The following is an 18,554-nucleotide window of genomic DNA, read 5'->3' on the forward strand; positions in this document are numbered from 1 at the left end:
CAGGTCCTGGTCCTGCACCCCTCCTGCAGGTGGGGCCACCAGAGGCAAAGGTCCACTGCAAGGAGTGTGCTGGTACACACACATGACCAAGTACACACGTGGACATACAGGTATATTAATAGCCTGGCAATGAAAGTAAACTCTCGCCAGCTAGTACTTGCCCTGTTCCATAGGCACTGATATTTCTTTGCATAGTGAGAACAACACATACAAATTCTTTTTTCTTCCCTTTTAGAGCATGCTGTAGCAGATGTATTCCTGGCAACTGCATGGGTTCAAAGTTGTGTCTGATATTGGAAATTTACATGTTTTTCGTTAGTAAAGTCATTTGTGAAGGTCTCTGTGCAAAACTGCTTTCCATGATAGCATCAGCCCGCACAGTTACCATGTGATTTGCACTACAGCATAAACTGCAGTTGAGACTTGGTCTGTCAATACCTGGAGTATGTCCAATATCAGTGTAATGTAATCTTTGCTGCTCAGGCTGTTATTTTTTTGATGCCTTTCCTAAAAGGCTCTTGTGGAGCCCTGTTGCTTGTGCTTTAGCATGTTTTTTTGGAAGAGCCTTAGGTATGTAAACTGGAGACAGGTTTCCTTCTACTAAGAGTTAGGTTCCTTTGGAAGGACTTAGCAGGGATGAAGGGGTTGCTATGACAGTGTTTTGTTTTGGGCTTAGGTTGGTTTTTTTTCACCAGTAATGACAGGCCTTGCAGCATTCATTTTGGTTACAGCAGCCTTAGAACTTGAGACTGAATCAAACTTTCTCAGTTGAATAACAGATATGTATACTTTGGACTGTGCAGACTGTTCACGGTGACTATTGTCACCATGGGCTAATTTCCTGGTCCAGCTGCATGACTTCCTATATATTTAATTAACAAAAAAAAAAAAAAAGGAAAAAAGGTGAGCCTGTAAAATCAAAATTTACTTTGAAGAAAGAAATTCTAACTATGTGGGTTTTGCTTGTTACAGTATTACTGCAAATTAAACAAAAAACTGAACGCAGTATATGTTGACTTCAGAATACAAATTGCTATCCGCACATGGATTAAAATTCTTTCAATCCTGTATAGCATTTTTTCTGAGACTCAGCTGGGAATGTTGCATGCAGGACCTGATTTTAATTTGTGTAAAATTTCCATGAATAACAAAGTCTAATTAAGACACCCATTAAAAATCCTTAGCTTTAATTCAGTGCAGAAAATCTCAGAGTTCTGTTGGATTTTTTTTTTAAACTGATGTCTTAATTAGGCACTATTAAGGAAAAATTATGCAAATTAAATCAGGCCCTTACTGTTATGCATTTCTTTAATTATTCAGTGCTTGTTTTACTTACATTTTGATTTCTTATATATGTTAAAAGAGCAGATTAGGTGATAATCTCTCTGGATTGTTCCACATCCCACTTAGGATCATTACTGAAAAAAACTACATCTAAATGAAGTATCTAACTTTCTTTCAGTTGAAAAATGTGCTGTCTTATGATTTTAACATTGGAGAGTATATTAATTGAGCAGGAGTTATGCTTTCAACTTTTTGCCCAACTCTTTTCCCTTACCTCTGGTTGAAAAAATAATCTTTTGACCTTAAAAGATTAAATTGTGGTCTGATGATTTTTTACAGAGTAGTAGCAAGCTGAGAAGACTTCATATTTTTGTGTATTCCGTAGGGAATAACAGATTTAACTAGCCCAAGTTTACTACTTTCATTGTTTTTCATAACCTTTTTTTAGGGCAATTTTTTTCATTTCATTTGAGATTTGGTTTAGCTCCTGACAGGAGAAGATAGGGTAAATGACACAAAAGATGCAATTTCAGTCATCTGCATCATATATTCACCATAATTTATTACCATTAATTACTGTTATTAGTGGAATATTTAAAAAATTTAATTCTTTGAAGTTTATCTCTTAGATTTGCTGTAAGTTCGAGCAGTTGCATGCCTAGTCAAAATATGACTAAATAAAATAGTTAAAGTTTGGCTGTATGAAAAATAAAACAGCAGGATTAATTTTTTGCTTAGGAAAAAGAAGCAACTGTCTGTGAAGTTTCAGTGACAAAAGGGAATTGTTCTGATACAATAGGATGCTTTGAGCCAAACCCGTTTTTCTTTTCTAAATAAAACACGAATTTTTATTCAAACAAATTTAATTATTATAAAATTCAAAACTGCATCTGTAGGAATACCACATTAAATTTAATTATACTTTCCCACCTCAAAACATACTCATTTGGATTTCAAAAGGAGAACTATGATGATAGTTTTAATTTAGCTGTAGAAATAGAAAGTATGGATACCCTGACAGCATTTACCTAAAATGAACTGTTCCTCCTGAACATCTTTCAGTAATACACTAATTTAGATTGTTACGACAAGCAGCTGAGATGCCTTGTACTCCCCACAGCAATTTTGAGATTAATTACATTACTGCTGCACTGATTATAGGGAGACAGTCATGCTATTCAATGGAATACTTTAAGGAAAATTAGTTCAAGGATATAGAGATCTCATAGGTTCCCATTATGGTAAGCACTGAGCAATTTTCTTGACATAATGTTAAATAGTCCAAATTATGTGTGATGAACAGTCAGGAAGTTCAAACAGGCCCTTTGGCTGCAGTGAAAAATGGTTCAACAATGGATGATCCTAAACAAAAGGGAGCTGTTGCTGCCGGTTTCATGAATATCTGCTTTTCATCCCTTGCTCAATATGGAGAATAAACAAACAAATGTACTGAACAGAAATAGATCTTGTTAGATATAGAGCTGGACTTGTCTCAAGCTAGTAGTCTGGTAAGTTCCCAGGGTTTTGAGAAAACTGTTGTACTTTCCACTAATTTAGAATTTCTGCTAAGCCCTTTCTAGTATATTTATTTCGATGCTTTTCTTCTTAGCTAGATACTCATGTTACTGGTTGAGATTTTATGTGTGAGTATGGATCTGCATTATGATGGGGTACAGGTGTCCCTGACTGATACTGATTATTCAATGCAAGTTTCATCAAAAAACTAATCGATTTGATATGTGTCTAATCCTCCTATGGGGTTTACCCATGCAGAGTGAGGTTTTCAAAGCTACCACAAATTTCCAGCATGTATTTCCTTTTTGAATGATTCCAGATGGGTGAATCTTTTAATCTTAGAAAATATTACCTCCTGTGTATTTGTGTACACAAGTACAGATGCACACATGCACACAAATCTGCACACACATGAAATTCATTATTACTCAGGAGTGTAGGAATCATATACAGTATCAAAATAAGATCTCCAATGAGCTTGAAAAAATAGTCAAGCACAACATCACTTAGGTGGCTGAAATCAAAACCAAAACCTCCAACCATAATTCACAGTTGAGTTAAATGGAATAATTTCCTGATGAAGGTGTGGCGAATCACAGAAAAAGGATCCACAAGTGTGATAAAGAAAATGCAGTAAAGCAAACAGTTGAGGTTCCTACTGAGGAACATCCTGGTGTCAGTAAGAATTATCTTTTTTTCTAACTGAACCAAACAATCTTCCAAGCTTTTTGAGTATCTTATTATGAAGGGCACAGTTTTTCTGTAACCTTATCTCAAATGTTGTGATATTTGTGATGAAATATACTGTTTTCATGATATGGTAAAATTAGCTGAAGTTGATGTGATTTAAGTATTGGACTGTATTCTTCTTACAAAAACTGGCTTACATGTGTTATTTACTGTGAACTGCTGCATATTTACAGTATATATGACTACATATTTGCCTAAAATTCCTGTGTCTGATAAAACATACTTTATTGCAGAGTGGGCTAGTTTGCAGCTTTATCCTTTCATTGGTTTTACCTTTGTCTGAAGACAGAAATATCTGAAGCGCTTGAGAATAGTTGTTTCTGGAAGCTGATGAGGCCACTTATTTTCCTCCTATAATGGATTGGGATACTGAACATTTTGTTCAATGAAAGGAACATTCTCCAGGGGTTCTAGGCAGATGCTTTGTCTTACATTCTTCAATACAATAATTACAGTCATTTGGTGCTGATGAAGGGATCTTGTGGGGCTTTCTTTGGGTTGGTCAAAGTGTTTGCTCTTGATTCTTGGGACAGTACTAGCAGAATAAGCCAAAACATGCAAAATTGTGTGTATGTGGTTTCTTTGGTATAGCTAGGACCTCTTTTATTTGTTGATGTTTAATAATTTTCAGCTTCTTGAGCAAGTCTTTCCTTGTAATTTTTAAGAAAATATTGAAGATTAAATAAGGCAATGTGCAGTTTTTAATTGTGATTGGGAGGCAAAGATTGAGTCCTAGCTTAACACTATCGACTGACAAGCCGTTTTAAGATTTAATTGCAGTTGTAAATTATTATCTTGTATTTAATCTGCTCTAAATGAATGAGTTTAATTCTCTAGAGTGCATGAAATACTATGTAATATAAAAATATCTTTTGAACATTTATCTACAAAGAAAATTCCTTTCCCATGCTTCTGTCACCCCAACTTACCCAGGTAAAGTTTATCACAGGTAAAATGGTGATTCAGGATGTAGGACTCTAGCCCGTCTTATGAGATCCATGTCTGAACATGGATTGTTGAAACTCTACAGTTGCTCTTAGTTTCAGCAGCGTTACATCAAGATGAAAATTCATACATCAGTTCACCAAATGAATGAGACTTTGGCCTTTTAAGATCAAAGTCGACACCTTGATTTCTTATAGAAAGCACAGTAGGGATGTTGTCAGCCAAGAACTGGCAGCAATGTGTATTTCTCTAATTTTTATGCAGGTAGCTGCATGTCATACCGCACGAAACTCTGGTGTGGTATTTGAGAGGTCTGTGTAAGATCTGCTGCCACAATGAGTTACTCAGATTCTTAATAGGAAAGCTCAGGAGATTCATTCTGCTGAAAAGTGGTAAGGGACACTAAAAGAAGAAAAAGTGCATTCCTGTTGCTACCTTCGTGTTCAATAGCAGAAAGGAAACCTGTGCAGCCTTGATTTATGAGAAGCAAATCCTTTACGGAACCCACCAGGTTCAAACTGCCCTACAGTATTTTCTACAGTCGCACTGGTGGTACTCTAGTAATGCCATTTCCTTATGTTTAGCAGAGTCTCAAAAGCATCATTATTAGTCAGGTGGGTGATAAACTGAGGATATGTGTTTCACACATTTTGTGAAACTGACTGCTGTACCATTCAGCTATGTCTGGTGGGGGAATAACATGCCCATTCGATTTTTAGAGGTGATAGAGCATTGGGGTGTCCTAGACAAAAAGAAGAGAGAGAAATTAGAAAAATGGAAGATATTTCTGATTTCTTTCAGTTGTCAATTTTCTAAAACATTCATCACTCTCCATGGGCACTGTGCAGCACAATGACCTGGGCTCAAAAACAGAACTTATCAACTATGATCTCCAGGTTCAGAGGTGTGTCTAGTAAACAATTTTTAATGTAAGATATTTGGTATGGGAACAAAGGACCAAAATATCCAAAACTGTATCTCCTATACGTTCTTCAACAAAATTAATTCAATCAGCCTTCTCAAAACTACTCTGCCATAGGGTTTTATAGTAATATTTTTTGCCATAATACTGGAATCTCACCTTTACAAGCAAACAGAATTCCATACCAGAATTTTGCCTTTACAAGCAAACAGAATTCTTGAGACGAAATGGGTGAAATGCTATTTCCAAATGCATGATATCCAGTTTGACTAAACTGCATTCACTGGTTTATCACCTAGCTATAATATGTTAAAATTGTGAAACACAGAATTTCTATTAAAAACCTGTGTTTTGAAAAGCAAATATATTATCCTCCAATTGTAGTGGTTAGATGGAGTAATAGAATGTTTTGTTAAGCCTTGAAACTTATTTCTGAAACACCTAGCAGAGTTTCATACGTAACTATACCTAGGGCATGCACAGCTTAATATAATTTCTGGCCTTTGTTAATTATTTGTTTGCAGGTGATTTGTACTTAAGATTTCAAGGAAAACTGGATTACTTCATTTGGAATTGAGAAGTATAAATACAATTTTAAAAAAAAGTGTATATGTGAGCATCAAATATATATTATAATTTAGCAATAAATAGTTCATGTAAATTTTTTTAATAGATGTTTCAAACTTTTGTTGTGTTTGGTTAGGTCATCTGTAGATGTTAGTAGTTTCTATTTCATTATAGCATCAGAAATATTTTTTTGTAACACTGAAAGTAGTAGACTATATGAAACAACACTGTCCTGAATTGTATCTGAATAACAAAGGTTAAATATGCTGATTTTGGGGATGTATATGAACAAAATCTGAAAGGAGGTTGATTAAATACTGATTATAAATATGTTCAAAAATCCTATCAGGGAAAAGAGATACAGTGATTTCTGACTCTAAGAAAGTCAATATTCATATTGGTTACAGGTTTCTGTTCAGACTTCAGACCTGAGGATTAAAATAAAACGTGCTCAGTGCACGCCATCAGATAACAACAGTCTGACATTCTGAGTTACTTATAGCTGTGACAGCAAATGCAACTTGACTTCGCCTTTGGGCACATAAATGAATTAAACTGTGGCAAACCAAGATGGTGGAATTAAAAAAGATCATAATGATAACAGATCTGAAAATCAAATTGGCGTTTAATCCAAGAGTAGAGAAATGTATGCGTGCATAAATAGGGGCTAAATTTCCCAGACCTTCATTATGTTTACTTCTTTTCCTCACAAATTTTCCAATGCACAGCTTGTTTATCTAACACAGCTGCCTCTATGGAATTTGCTTGAGGTTTATGCCTCAGGCATCACCTCTATGAATTCATGACATAGACATATTGATACCCTATTTGATGGTAACAGCTGATTCCTCACCTGCAATGCATTTGTCTGTAAGAATCTCTTGAGGAAAACTGGAACTAGAATATTGAATTTGTTTTGTATAAGGAAAAAATTAATTTGTGTTAAATGAAATACTGTAAGTATTTGTAAGTACTTTTAATTCAAGTGGTAGAAATGTAGTTTCCATGCTAAAATATTGTTTGATATAACTGTAAAGGATAAAAGGAGAATAGGTCACAGAGATTCTTTCTAGCTGTCATTTTTCCACAAGATTATGAAGGAGCTGTTTCTGACAAAAGGGTTTCCCTTTTTGGACTGAAAACTTAAAGCAGCTCGGAGGACTTGAGACGCTTGAGAGAGCCAATGTTCATGAGCTTGTACTGCTATCATTTTAATTTTGTGTTTCAAAGATAACCATGGAAGCGTGAATTGAGTATAAACTGATGTAGCACTATCTGCATCAATCTGAAGACAGGCCAAAGCAAAAACTCTGAGGCAATTACATGATCTGTTTTTTAGGAGTACTTTTCCAATCTTAAGCTGCAAAAACTAGTTATGATAACTTAAATATTAGTTTGGTTAATTGCTCCACTCTTGTTCACTGCATGCAAGAAAAAAAAAATGGATGTTTTTTGAAGGCTTCTTATGAGACATGTTACTCTAATAGAATTTGTGAGAGTATGAGAGTACCATTCATAAACTCTGTTTTCAAAAGTAGCACACTCACAAAAAACACTGAAGTTTAAAGCAAATTTCAAGTGTACCATTTCCTATGAAAACCTTTGTCAAAAGGAGGACCTTGGTTTACATCTCAAAGACAGCTCGACTCTTGAAGAGGAATTGTATTTGTAAACTTCACACCAGGTATGTGCTTACCTACAAATGGATTTGAAATCTAATGTGCAGAGTGTGAAGTCTTGAAATATAATAATTAAACTTACTAAAGTAACAAGTTTTCACTGTTTTTTACCTCAGAGGTTTCTTTTCTGTGAATAGAAGACCTCAGTGTCATTGTACTGCATCTGCACTCTCTTTTACATGTGAGACAGATATAGAACTTCCACTTAGGAGGAAATTTGGGGAATTAAGAAAGAAAAAGAAATGGAGGTGCTTGGTGTGGGGGATCACAAATTACATGTACTGAAATCACTGGTAAATCCTCTATGGCTGTCAACAAGCACGGGTTTTCATCCTCTATTTGGTTGGAATGGGGTGATGTACTGCACTGCCATTATGTTATCACACAGGGAAGAATTTGGTTTAGAAGAAAATGGGGTATAAGTATAATCTTTTTCTTAATCTTTGTCTGAACAAAGAGTGTGTTTGCTCATTTGGGCCATATGGATAAGGGCAAAGCTGAGGTCCATGTGAGCCACTGGATCCCTGGCTGGGATCACTACAGTACAATATAAGGAGATATATTTCTGTAAATCATCATGGTCTCCCATGATCTTCTAATTTATTTTAATTTATTCTAATTTATTCTTGTCTGTCTTTGGAGACAGCTGCTTTTGTAAGCTGATTATACTGTCTGTTTAAATCCATACACTTCACAGAATCTTTTTCTTAGTTTTAATAAAAGTTGATCATTTTGGTAAGAGATTCTCAGCTACTTTTGTGATGTTAGCACACCACATAAGCTAAGGCTTCTAAGGCAGCCTTGTGGTTGCAGGTCAGAGACTCCACCTACAAGCTACCAGATGCAGCTGAGAGGTGGTACTCCCTCCAGCAGGCTGTGAGGACAGCTGGGCTGCCAGGACAGGAGCAGAGGCTTGCATCTGCAACAGACTCCCTAGAAGCACAGTGAAAATCCAGTCCAACTTAGTGAGCATGTCTTCCTGACAAGAGTTGTGTCTAGAGAGCGACCTTTTCTCAATAGGAGGGGTAGTTTGCCGCTCATAATTAGTGTGGGTTTTTTCTGTTATTTTTCATTATAAGGCTTGTGATTTTGGAGAGAGGAGTTAGTCAGCTAACTGCTATATGTTCCTATGGATACCATATTGGTTTCCATTTGTGCTTGTATTATTTTCTAGTGTTTTCTGCTAATTTAGCTTTAGATGTCCTAAACAAGGCTCTCCCTTGGGTGCATTTGCAAAGTTTACTGAATCATACTGCCAGGAAGTTTCTTGTGCTAATAATTTTAAATTTCCTCCTTCTCAATTTCATTCCATTACCCCAAGTATGCATTTCCTGTCTTTTCCAAATAATTCCTTCCTCTTCTATGTGTTTATACTTCTCACATACTTGTGGTAATTGTGTCAGTCCAGTTATTATTTCATTACCATAGTCATGCTTACCTCCTTTAACCTTTCCCTGAATCAGTTGAATTGTGTCCTTTATCACTGCATGTCTTTAGGTTATCTTAATTTGACACGATGCTTCTGATTAACAGATTCCCAGCATTTCATGTTTGTATGACTCTTTTAAAATACTTGTGACTCATAGAGCACACAATCAGTTTAAGACAGAAGTTATCAGCTGCTGTTGTAAAAACTATTTACTATGTGCTAGTTTTTATTGCAAGTTATTTACCCTTGGAGTATTTGCAGTGATGCAGAATGTCTAAGGTATGTTTAGGCACTGGATAAACATATATTTACCAGTCAACATTGCCATATTCAGATGTGCCTACATGTAGAAAGTACCATATTTCCTTCTTGACCTGTACCTGCCATAAGGTCATATGCAGACAACCTCTTGTATCTATGAAAGATGTGTTACCTATTGTACTCTTGACTTGCAAAGTTCCCATTATTAAACACTTATGTGTTTTTAGTAGGTGGCTTTTTGCCAGATATTATAATGTGTACATGGTAGTGCATCATATCCAAACCCTCCACCCTATTCCCAAATTGTGAATCATTAGTTAGCCTCCCAGTGTGAGTAACCTCTGTGGACAACTGTGGTCAAGTCTTGGTTATCCTCCAAGTCAGAGTGGTATGGCGTGTGAAAACAGAGGTTTTACATCAGTTATTTGCTCTTAATACTTCATACATTAGGGCCTGTGCCTGGTCAGTTTACTCCTGCTGTCATGGGATTTTGGTTCACAGACACTGCATGAGCAGCAAAAATATTTTGAAACAATCTGAGGCATGTGCACCCAGGTAGGAAGAATGTGGAAGACTGCTTACCGAAAAGTACTGCTACCTAAGCATCCAAAAAGTACTACTTATCTGAAAAGGGACCTGCCTGGTGAAAATATCACATGGAAATACATAGCCTATTTAGAGCAGCACATTCAAAAACACAAGGTGCTATGATGATGGGCAATTCTGGAAATCCCTAAGATAGGTAGGCTCCTTAAACACAACATGTATGTTTCACAAGGCATTCTTTTGGTTTTGTTTTGTAGCCTAACAGCAGTGGTCAAGTAGTAGGGAAAGTGCCTGGCCATTTTACTCCAGTTTTGGCACCCTCTCCCCATCACAGTGCGGTGCGACCTGTGACCCTGACCATGACAGATACTAAACCCATCACTACATCCACTGAAGGTGAGGCATCTTCACCTACAGCAACCAGTAAGTATTTCTTTAGGAAACAAAAATGTCCATCAAAAATTTGAAATTATTTCAAATTGAGGCCAGAAAAAGGCGCCTTTTCCTACTATTTGACCAAGTGGGTGCTCATCATTTTACATGGAGAGCAAACATGGTCTGACTGCAAAACTTTTCCTCCCAAAATTTCAACCAATGGATCATGTTACACAAACCAAAGTTTGTGACATGACAAGCAAAATGAAAAGGAAAAGCCTGCATATTTGACCACTATTTAAGGAAAAGAAAATGTGTTTTTTCATCTGAGGTGGACATTGTTAAGCCATTGAGAAGCACACCCAGACAGTAAGGTTTTACAAAGACCCACAGATGGAATTCCTAACAGGGACTGGATAATTTGCTCCTCAATGAACTTTCCTACAGAAATCAAACCTTGTTACAACACATACTGAATCTGAGCTATGATAATTGCATGTTAATATAGGTTGTGTCATTTTTAGAAAAAAAAACTGTTGTGGCAAAAGAAAATTTTCATTCCTTGTCATTTCTACAAGGGATGGTAGATCCACTGTATGTGCTTTTTGTTTTTTAAAATAGAAAGTAACAAACTCTAACTAATTAAATATTTTAATTTGTTTACTACACATAGGGTCATGTTATTTGTCCTATTATCTTCAATGGAATTGCAGTTCTAGAAATAGAGGCAAATATCTAGACTAATTTCTTCCCTTCAGAGGATTCATAATAAGTGGTGCAGAATGCTGCTTTTTAACTGTGTTCTGGATTTCTGTTGTCCTTGAACTTTTTTTTGGATTTGAGATGGCCATGTTACCAGCATTTAACAGAGTCATGAAGATTTTTAGGAGACACTTCCAGATTCTTGGAAAAATATCTTAACAGTCTTTAAAAGTATTAGTGTCTTTAGGATTTGTAACATTTAAATTACTTGTTCTAGACCGATTTAATAGTTGAACTTTAAATGCACCTCCTAACTATTGGTCTGCCATTAATCATGAGAGATTACACAGTCCTTTTCAGGTGTTTTACCACTTTAAAATTTTTCATTAGCATCTGAGGAAGGCATGAGATTCAAAGGCATAAGATGTAAAGGAGAAAACTGTTTTAAGCATTTATCATAAAAGGATAGTAGTAACTTTTGGAGAAACTACTGCTCAAGTATAAAAAAATAAATATATATATGTGTATTTATGGAAGCATTTTATCTGTCCTTTCAGTATATTAGTTTTGTTAAGAGGTCTTAAGTATAAGAGTTTTGCTAGGAGTATGTCTGTAGCTTCACTGGTGATTTGTGGTACAGTTTTTGGACCTTTTAAGAAGAGTTAGTTTTAGCAGCAAAGTAGAAGCTGTTGCTCTAAACATTTGCGCCAGAGCAGAAAACTGAGAAAACTAAGTTCTTGTACAGTTTCAAGTATTTGTGGTTTCATTCTACTTTGACATGATTGTGCTTGGTGTACATATCTCTTAGATGAGGTCAGGGTTTCTGATAAAAATGGCAAAAAGAACACAGTAAATGCCAGAACTGTTTTGGGATGTTTTCTGGTTATATGACCTTAATCATCATTATAGGAAAGCATACCTAATCTGTACATTGTCCTACTACCAAGGGAACTATTTAGATCATATTTTCCAATTAAATCATCACCCAGTTTCTTGTGCAACTCATGGGAACCTGAGTAGCTGATTCCCACTGAACCTTTAGAACACCTTGGCTTAGATACATAAAATGAGGCTTCCTCCATGCTTCCATATCAGTTTCCAAGAAAATTCTTGCCACTACAGCACATAAATAACAATAGAAAAATCCTTATGTGCTAATTTTATTTGAATGTGGCCGTACTGCCTACAAGATAGGTGTAGCACCTCACCTGCTCAGGTGTATTATGATTCTCAGAAAACTATCTCCTTGATACAGGCTTTTGACACTGGGTTGATAACTGTAAGAGCATAAAAAATGAAGAAATATAGCTTGTTGATGAAGAAAATAACAATAAAATGAGAGATTGTGTCCTTCTGATGTATAAATTATGTATGAATACATATAAACTGTATTATCAGTCAAACTGTATTTATCAGTCATAATAGGTCCACCACACAGATTACTGGTGTTAACATAGTGGGAAAATCAACACTTAGCATGATTTATACCATAGTTTTACTTTTATTTGCAGTAATTGACTGATTGTTTGGTCCAAAATACATATAGTTATATATTTATATAACTTAGACAAAAAATTATCATTATTATTGAGTGTGATGGAAATTGACAAATTATTTGCACTGCTTTTCATTCTGAAGTGCTATAGCAGAATCTTTATTAATGAGAAAGAACACCAGCCTTTACAAATAATATTTGTGGAACCCTGTGGCCTCCATAATAACTTCCTTCTAATAATTGGTTAATTCTTATTATAGTTTTTCAGTAAAGCCTATTCATTGTATATAGAATTTTAAATTTTTTAAAAAATTAATACATTTTCTTATTTTTTTTTCCATGTGAACTTAATATTAGCAGGCCAGTTTAGTAAGTACTCTCATCTGGCTTCTCACTGGCATGCTTGTATGTGTCTGTCCAGTTTTAGTAGTTTTGCTAAGTCTTTGCTAGTTTTCCAGCAAATTTCCAGGCTATGATGCTACAGATTGCAGTGTGGACATCTCCACACTGGGAAGTTGAGTAAGACCACCTGACTTATTTGATAAGTGCCACATGACAACATAATGACTTTTAGAAATTACTGGGAGAGACCAGAGAGGAATTTGTCCTACAGGTGGAGGATCCATTCTCTGAGATAATCCTAGCTTCCCTTGACATTCCCTTTCTTCTCAGAAATGGATTTCTTCAATCTTCTGAAGCAGGTAGAGAGAGAATTGTTTTAGTCATTCGCCTCAGAAAATATTGTTTTCTGATGTATGGTGGTTGAATATTTTCTGTTTTATTGCACAGTAAGAATTAGCTCCCTTCTTAGGAAAATATTAATATCCCATTACTGCAAAAATTCATTTATTGTGACATAAGCAAACCAAACTTTTTGTTCTAATTTATGTTCTACTTTTACAGTTGTTTGGTACTTTCTTGGTAAAAACAGGGCCTTTACAGAAATAAAAATAATGTGATCATGCATATTTTCTGACCAGCATTGTAATTTCAGTGATTTCACCGTTGCTTTAGATTGGTATAATGGAAATTAAAAGTGTGATTAGTTCAAATAAATAAATTAGGAAATAATTTGAAAAAAAATTAACCAAAGGGACTACTATTGTCAAGAGACGTCATTGTGATTTACACATGCAGCTTCCATTGAAGTTTATAGGAATTTACACATGCCTTTCCAAATTTGGTCTAATATTTCTTTTGCTTTCTCTTAAAGAAAAGCCAAAGACACTTCCTATATATTGCAAAATCATAACTCTGGATCTCTCATATTTGTACTGTACCTGCACAAGGTAATAGATATGATAGGTTGGTATTTTTATCAATATGTTTTGTTCTTCCTTAATCAGCCTACACAGCCTCAGGCACATCCCAAGCCAATCGATATGTGGGACTAAGCCCAAGAGACCCATCATTCCTACACCAGCAACAGGTGGGCAAGTTTCACATAGGTGTAATGACGTAGAGAAGCTTTTGTGGTATTACCTTCCTACATGCTGCCACTGGTATCTTGGATTAGACTGAAATCTTGAGGTTTTCAGTATTTGTCACATGAAAATGATGTTTATTCAAAACAAACTGAATGCTTTAAGAAATATGAGTTCAGCCTATTCTTTCTTTCTTAGATTGGTCCCATCTTAAGGAACTCCGGATATGTTTCTTTCAATATTTTATTTTTCAAGAGTTCATACATTTAATCTTTAATAGGATTTTAGGAAGTAGAATGAGATGTTTAAGAAACAAATGCTAATTTCAAAATCAGTTTATAAAAATAAGCATAACTTTCAAAGCAAAAAATACAGGTTATTATTTTCAAGTTTTGTTTCCTTTTCCCCCAGATGTTTAACACATTTCTTCATTTTACTTTTAGAAGATCAGTTGTTAAACCAAATTCTCAAGGCAGCACACAATCATTTCTAGCATAATACGTTTAAATTGGTCAGCTGATTTCAAATGTGACAAAGACACATTTTTATTCTAGTTTCTTACATCATCTATATTTCAAGTAGCATTTTAAATTTCACATCTCATTAATGCTGCAAATTTAATGCAAATGAAGTGTTTACCCAAACTGTGAAAATATAGAGCTGAGATTAATGATGGCATACAAATAAATTAGCTGCAGTCAGTAGCAAGGCCATGCATATACATAATGGTACATTTCAAAAATAAATTCAGACCCTTTAGTATTTTAATGTACTTTATGATGTGTGTTTGTTTTCCTCTTAGATCTTAACAGTAAAGGACTTTGAAGTTCGCAGCAATAAAAATGTTACAAGGAGAAAAGCTGAATGGGGCAATAAGAAAGAGGGTGTTAAATAGGCCTTGGTATTTGTCGTACTGTATTTTTTTCTCAGACTTATGTTACTGTCAGCAGTTTATATGCATTTCTGTTTCATTTTTCAGTAAAACCTACCTGTTCTACATCGTTAAGATATAGCTGACCCTTGCTTCAGCTGAAACTCCCTATCCATACCCACTCACAGGGCAAGGAGGCTGTATGTCCATTTTGAAGGTCACAACATGCAGAGTTCAGAGAAAATCATAAAGATGATAATTTATTCAAAATAGCTGATGCATTGCCAACTATGGTTTTAACTAGTAAGACTTAAATTCAAACATCTGTACACTTTTATTATGAAAATATGTAGTGACTATTAGTGGCTCTTCCGGCCATTAATTTCCCAATAACTTTTCTGCCATGTTGTTTTGTTGGACTTTTTTTAACCTCTCAAAGATTTTTTATTATGAAATATTTTGTAATTACTATGAAATGGGTTTTTTTCCAAGATACACAGCATATGATTATTGTTTTTTAAAGCACACACAACACCTCTCTTTTTTATGCAGAGTGAATGCAATTTTTAGAGTTCTTGTGAAGTTTTATACAGTGCTCTTTGAAATATCTCTGACATCTTGTTAATTTAGGGATGCGCAATATGGTTTTTTCCCCTTTGAATTTTTGGACACAATTTTTTCTGCACACTGCTTCTGCTTAGGCCTACTCCACATTCCAAGCTCATGGAAAGACTTCTAAACATCTCATCACATGCCAGAAAGTAGTAGAAGCATATTTAATTTTGTCCTGGCTGAACTTGACATATATATTGCTGATGTTTTGCATCTTCTGTTTGTTTTTGTCTTTGTGTAGATCAAAATAGATTTCAAAATTTCAGCAGTGTCCTTGGAACATTAAAGTGAAGGGGATCTCAAAGGTCTTTGGTATTGACATGTGTTGTGTCTGATACTCCCTTCCATGGTAAAACATGTGGCCAAATGGCTTAAAAGGAAGGGGAAACTAAGTTAAATCTCATATGCACTTCAGAAACAGAAAAAATATTTAATGGTACTGTGTTAAACCAATGTTCCCCTTTCTAAAGTGTATTGATTCATGGTCTCATTACATTAATCCAAGAGCATCAATTGGTGACCAATGAGCCATGTAATATATTTAAAAATATCAATGTTTTATTGTCTTTGCTCTTAACTCACTATTCTCTTCTAACATATGCAATGGACATATCTGTGTTTGCCTGAGTGTGTTTGTCTGTATGAATGCCGACAGATGCGTAGAAAATTAACGAGTAGTATGCCCAGCTGAAACTATCCGAAAGAACAGAATACTTAAAGTTTTTCAGATGGATAAAACATGGGCATATGAGTATGTTTCTAATGAATTAGTTACCTTCACTCAATTCTAAAGGTGATATAAAGAGATGATAGACTATACACACACACACACACACACACACACACACACACACACACACACACACGTGTGTGTGTGTGTGTGTGTGTGTGTAGACAGTAACGTAGAGCATTGAGATGCTCTGAACGACTTCAATAGAGCAAAGGTTATCCTTTGCTAAGGCAGAAATGGGATTGATTTACTATGTCCTTTCATTACTTTAGAACAACACAAAAGAGACCACTCTTCTTGTGGCAGATTTTAAATGCATTTGCTTTATGATGAATGAAAAGAAAAATCAAGGGGTACGTGAAATAAGGCGATTAATCATTTTGTATTAGTGGAGAGAAATTTTCAATTAGAAAGCCATTGGTTTTAGTTCCAGAGAAATCTTTTAAACATTCCTCCCTGTAATGAACAGTGACCCCTCAAGAATAAATATTGTCACTAGTACCATTTTTACTTCATTGGAGGAGTCTTTATGAAGATTTATTTTCTCTGGTTATGAGGAATATTAGCAAGTACCTATGAGTAGGGTTTTTTTTTGCTGTTAAAAAGAGCCATTATATAGCCCATTTAAGTTACAGTTACCTCAATAAATTAAAAAGTTGCACATGTATTTTGCAACACACACTCACATGGAGTCCTGACAAAGTGATAGCTTCCTAGAAATTCTGGTTAAACCATGTACAACAAAGCATATCCTAAATAATCACTTTTAGATGGGAAGCACTGAAAAAAACTTTGAAAGATAATACATAATAGGGCCAGTGAGAGAATTTTTTGGCTTTTGCTGATCTGGATACTGTGAAATTGTGATGTTATATGCATTACATAGCATGTAACATTGATATTTAGGAAGACTAGATTTTAATGGGGAATGATAACTATGCAGTCTACTTTCTGATACACTAGCTGGTGGATCTCCCCATTACTTGCCTTGAAATGCCAGCTATTTCTATGCTGTGGCATAAAGAGTTACAAAAAAACCCATCTTGCTTCAGAGGCATTTAGAGAATCATATATATCTTGGCACTTTCTTGTAAAAAATTCATATCATACCTCCTCTGTCTGTTAGAAATTATTGATGACCACTTGTTTTTCTTTTTCTGATTCAGCATCAGCTTCTGAGAATTGTTAAATGTTGATAACTGCAGGAAGAACACCATGGGAGAGGTCAAGGGACATGATAAGAGCTAGTACCTGAATGAGAGAATTTTTCTTAATTTTATTGTTGGTCATTGGTGGAAGTATATTCTGAAGCCAAATATAATGCTCACTGTTCTTTATCTCTGCTGAGAAACATCCTAGCTAAATTAAATTAAATAAAAGAAAGGTGGGATAGTCTTTGCAATTATGTGGGTGCACCTTCATCCTCTTCCTCCCTATCAATTTGCATGTATTGAAGATTTGTGATTTCTAAGCATAGACTAGAGGAAAAAACAACAAACAAACAAAGTGAGGAAAGTCAGTCAAATTCTGCCCTCTATAAGCGGACACACTTCCTTGCCAGATTCTAGTTGTGCCTGCATTCCTTTGGCTAAGTAACTTTAATGGCCAGTTCAGTAACAAAGTCCTAATGATCAGGATCCTCACAGTTATGTGATGATATTTCTTTAGCCTCCTTGTGTCATGGTTCTCCAGCTTCATGGATTTATCATGGTATCGAAATGACAAACACTTAGAGTCAGGTCATGTTGTTTCTGGCAATAATGCTAGAAAGTTGCCAGAAATACTAGTCATATACTTTGCCTGTGTAAATAGTTTGAAAAGATGGATGGATGGATGGATGGATGGATGGATGGATGGATGGATGGATGGATGGATGGATGGATGGATGGATGGATGAATGGATGGATAGACACTTGTATTTATTGCAAGTGCAGATGAATGATACCACAAAAAATAATGTTTCTGTTGGAATGAATGGAATAACTGCAAGGTTTTTGTTCTTGACCATTTAATTTTAGTGCACCTCTGGCCTTGTATGGATGATTCTATTTTTAATTAGAAAACATAAATAAATGGAATAGCTATTAAGGTTGTTAACAATAATCTCTAGAATTTTCACTGTGTTAACTAATGCTGGCTGAATTGCTGAGGAGTTAATGAACTCTTCCAATTTTTGCACTGATAAACTCAGTGTCATGGTTTTCACTAAAGCTTGCACTTTCTGGGTATGATGGTATGTTGCATTCATGATTTTCACACAGACTTTACAATTATGAGTGAGACCTTTTGAATATACATAGTAATAAGGTCTCCAAAATGGTCAGAAAACTGTAGATAGCTTTTTATTTCCTACAAGTGCCTTCCCTGTCTCTTCAGTGGAAATTTCTTCTTACCAGGTGCATCCTTCAGTTACTGAGCTGCACAGTTCAAAATGTAGTTCACTTCAT

At 35.3% G+C, this 18,554-nt stretch overlaps 1 protein-coding gene across 6 annotated transcripts in view; it reads left to right on the forward strand.

Annotated features, from left to right (window-relative positions):
* The window catches only part of NFIB (nuclear factor I B), a 168,230-nt gene that overhangs the window by 128,067 nt on the left and 21,609 nt on the right, over positions 1 to 18,554 (forward strand). For 2 of the 6 annotated variants that reach the window (XM_030969257.1, XM_030969259.1), the window contains exons 9-10: positions 10,156 to 10,321; positions 13,817 to 13,899. The exons of 1 other annotated variant lie outside the window; for it this stretch is intronic. In XM_030969257.1, coding sequence (XP_030825117.1) covers positions 10,156 to 10,321; positions 13,817 to 13,899 — 249 coding nt within the window. The remainder of the gene's footprint in view (positions 1 to 10,155; positions 10,322 to 13,816; positions 13,900 to 18,554) is intronic. 3 more of the 6 variants (XM_030969258.1, XM_030969261.1, XM_030969260.1) reach the window with 2 other exon arrangements.

This window comes from Camarhynchus parvulus, chromosome Z, assembly GCF_901933205.1.
Source record: "Camarhynchus parvulus chromosome Z, STF_HiC, whole genome shotgun sequence".
Taxonomy (NCBI): domain Eukaryota; kingdom Metazoa; phylum Chordata; class Aves; order Passeriformes; family Thraupidae; genus Camarhynchus; species Camarhynchus parvulus.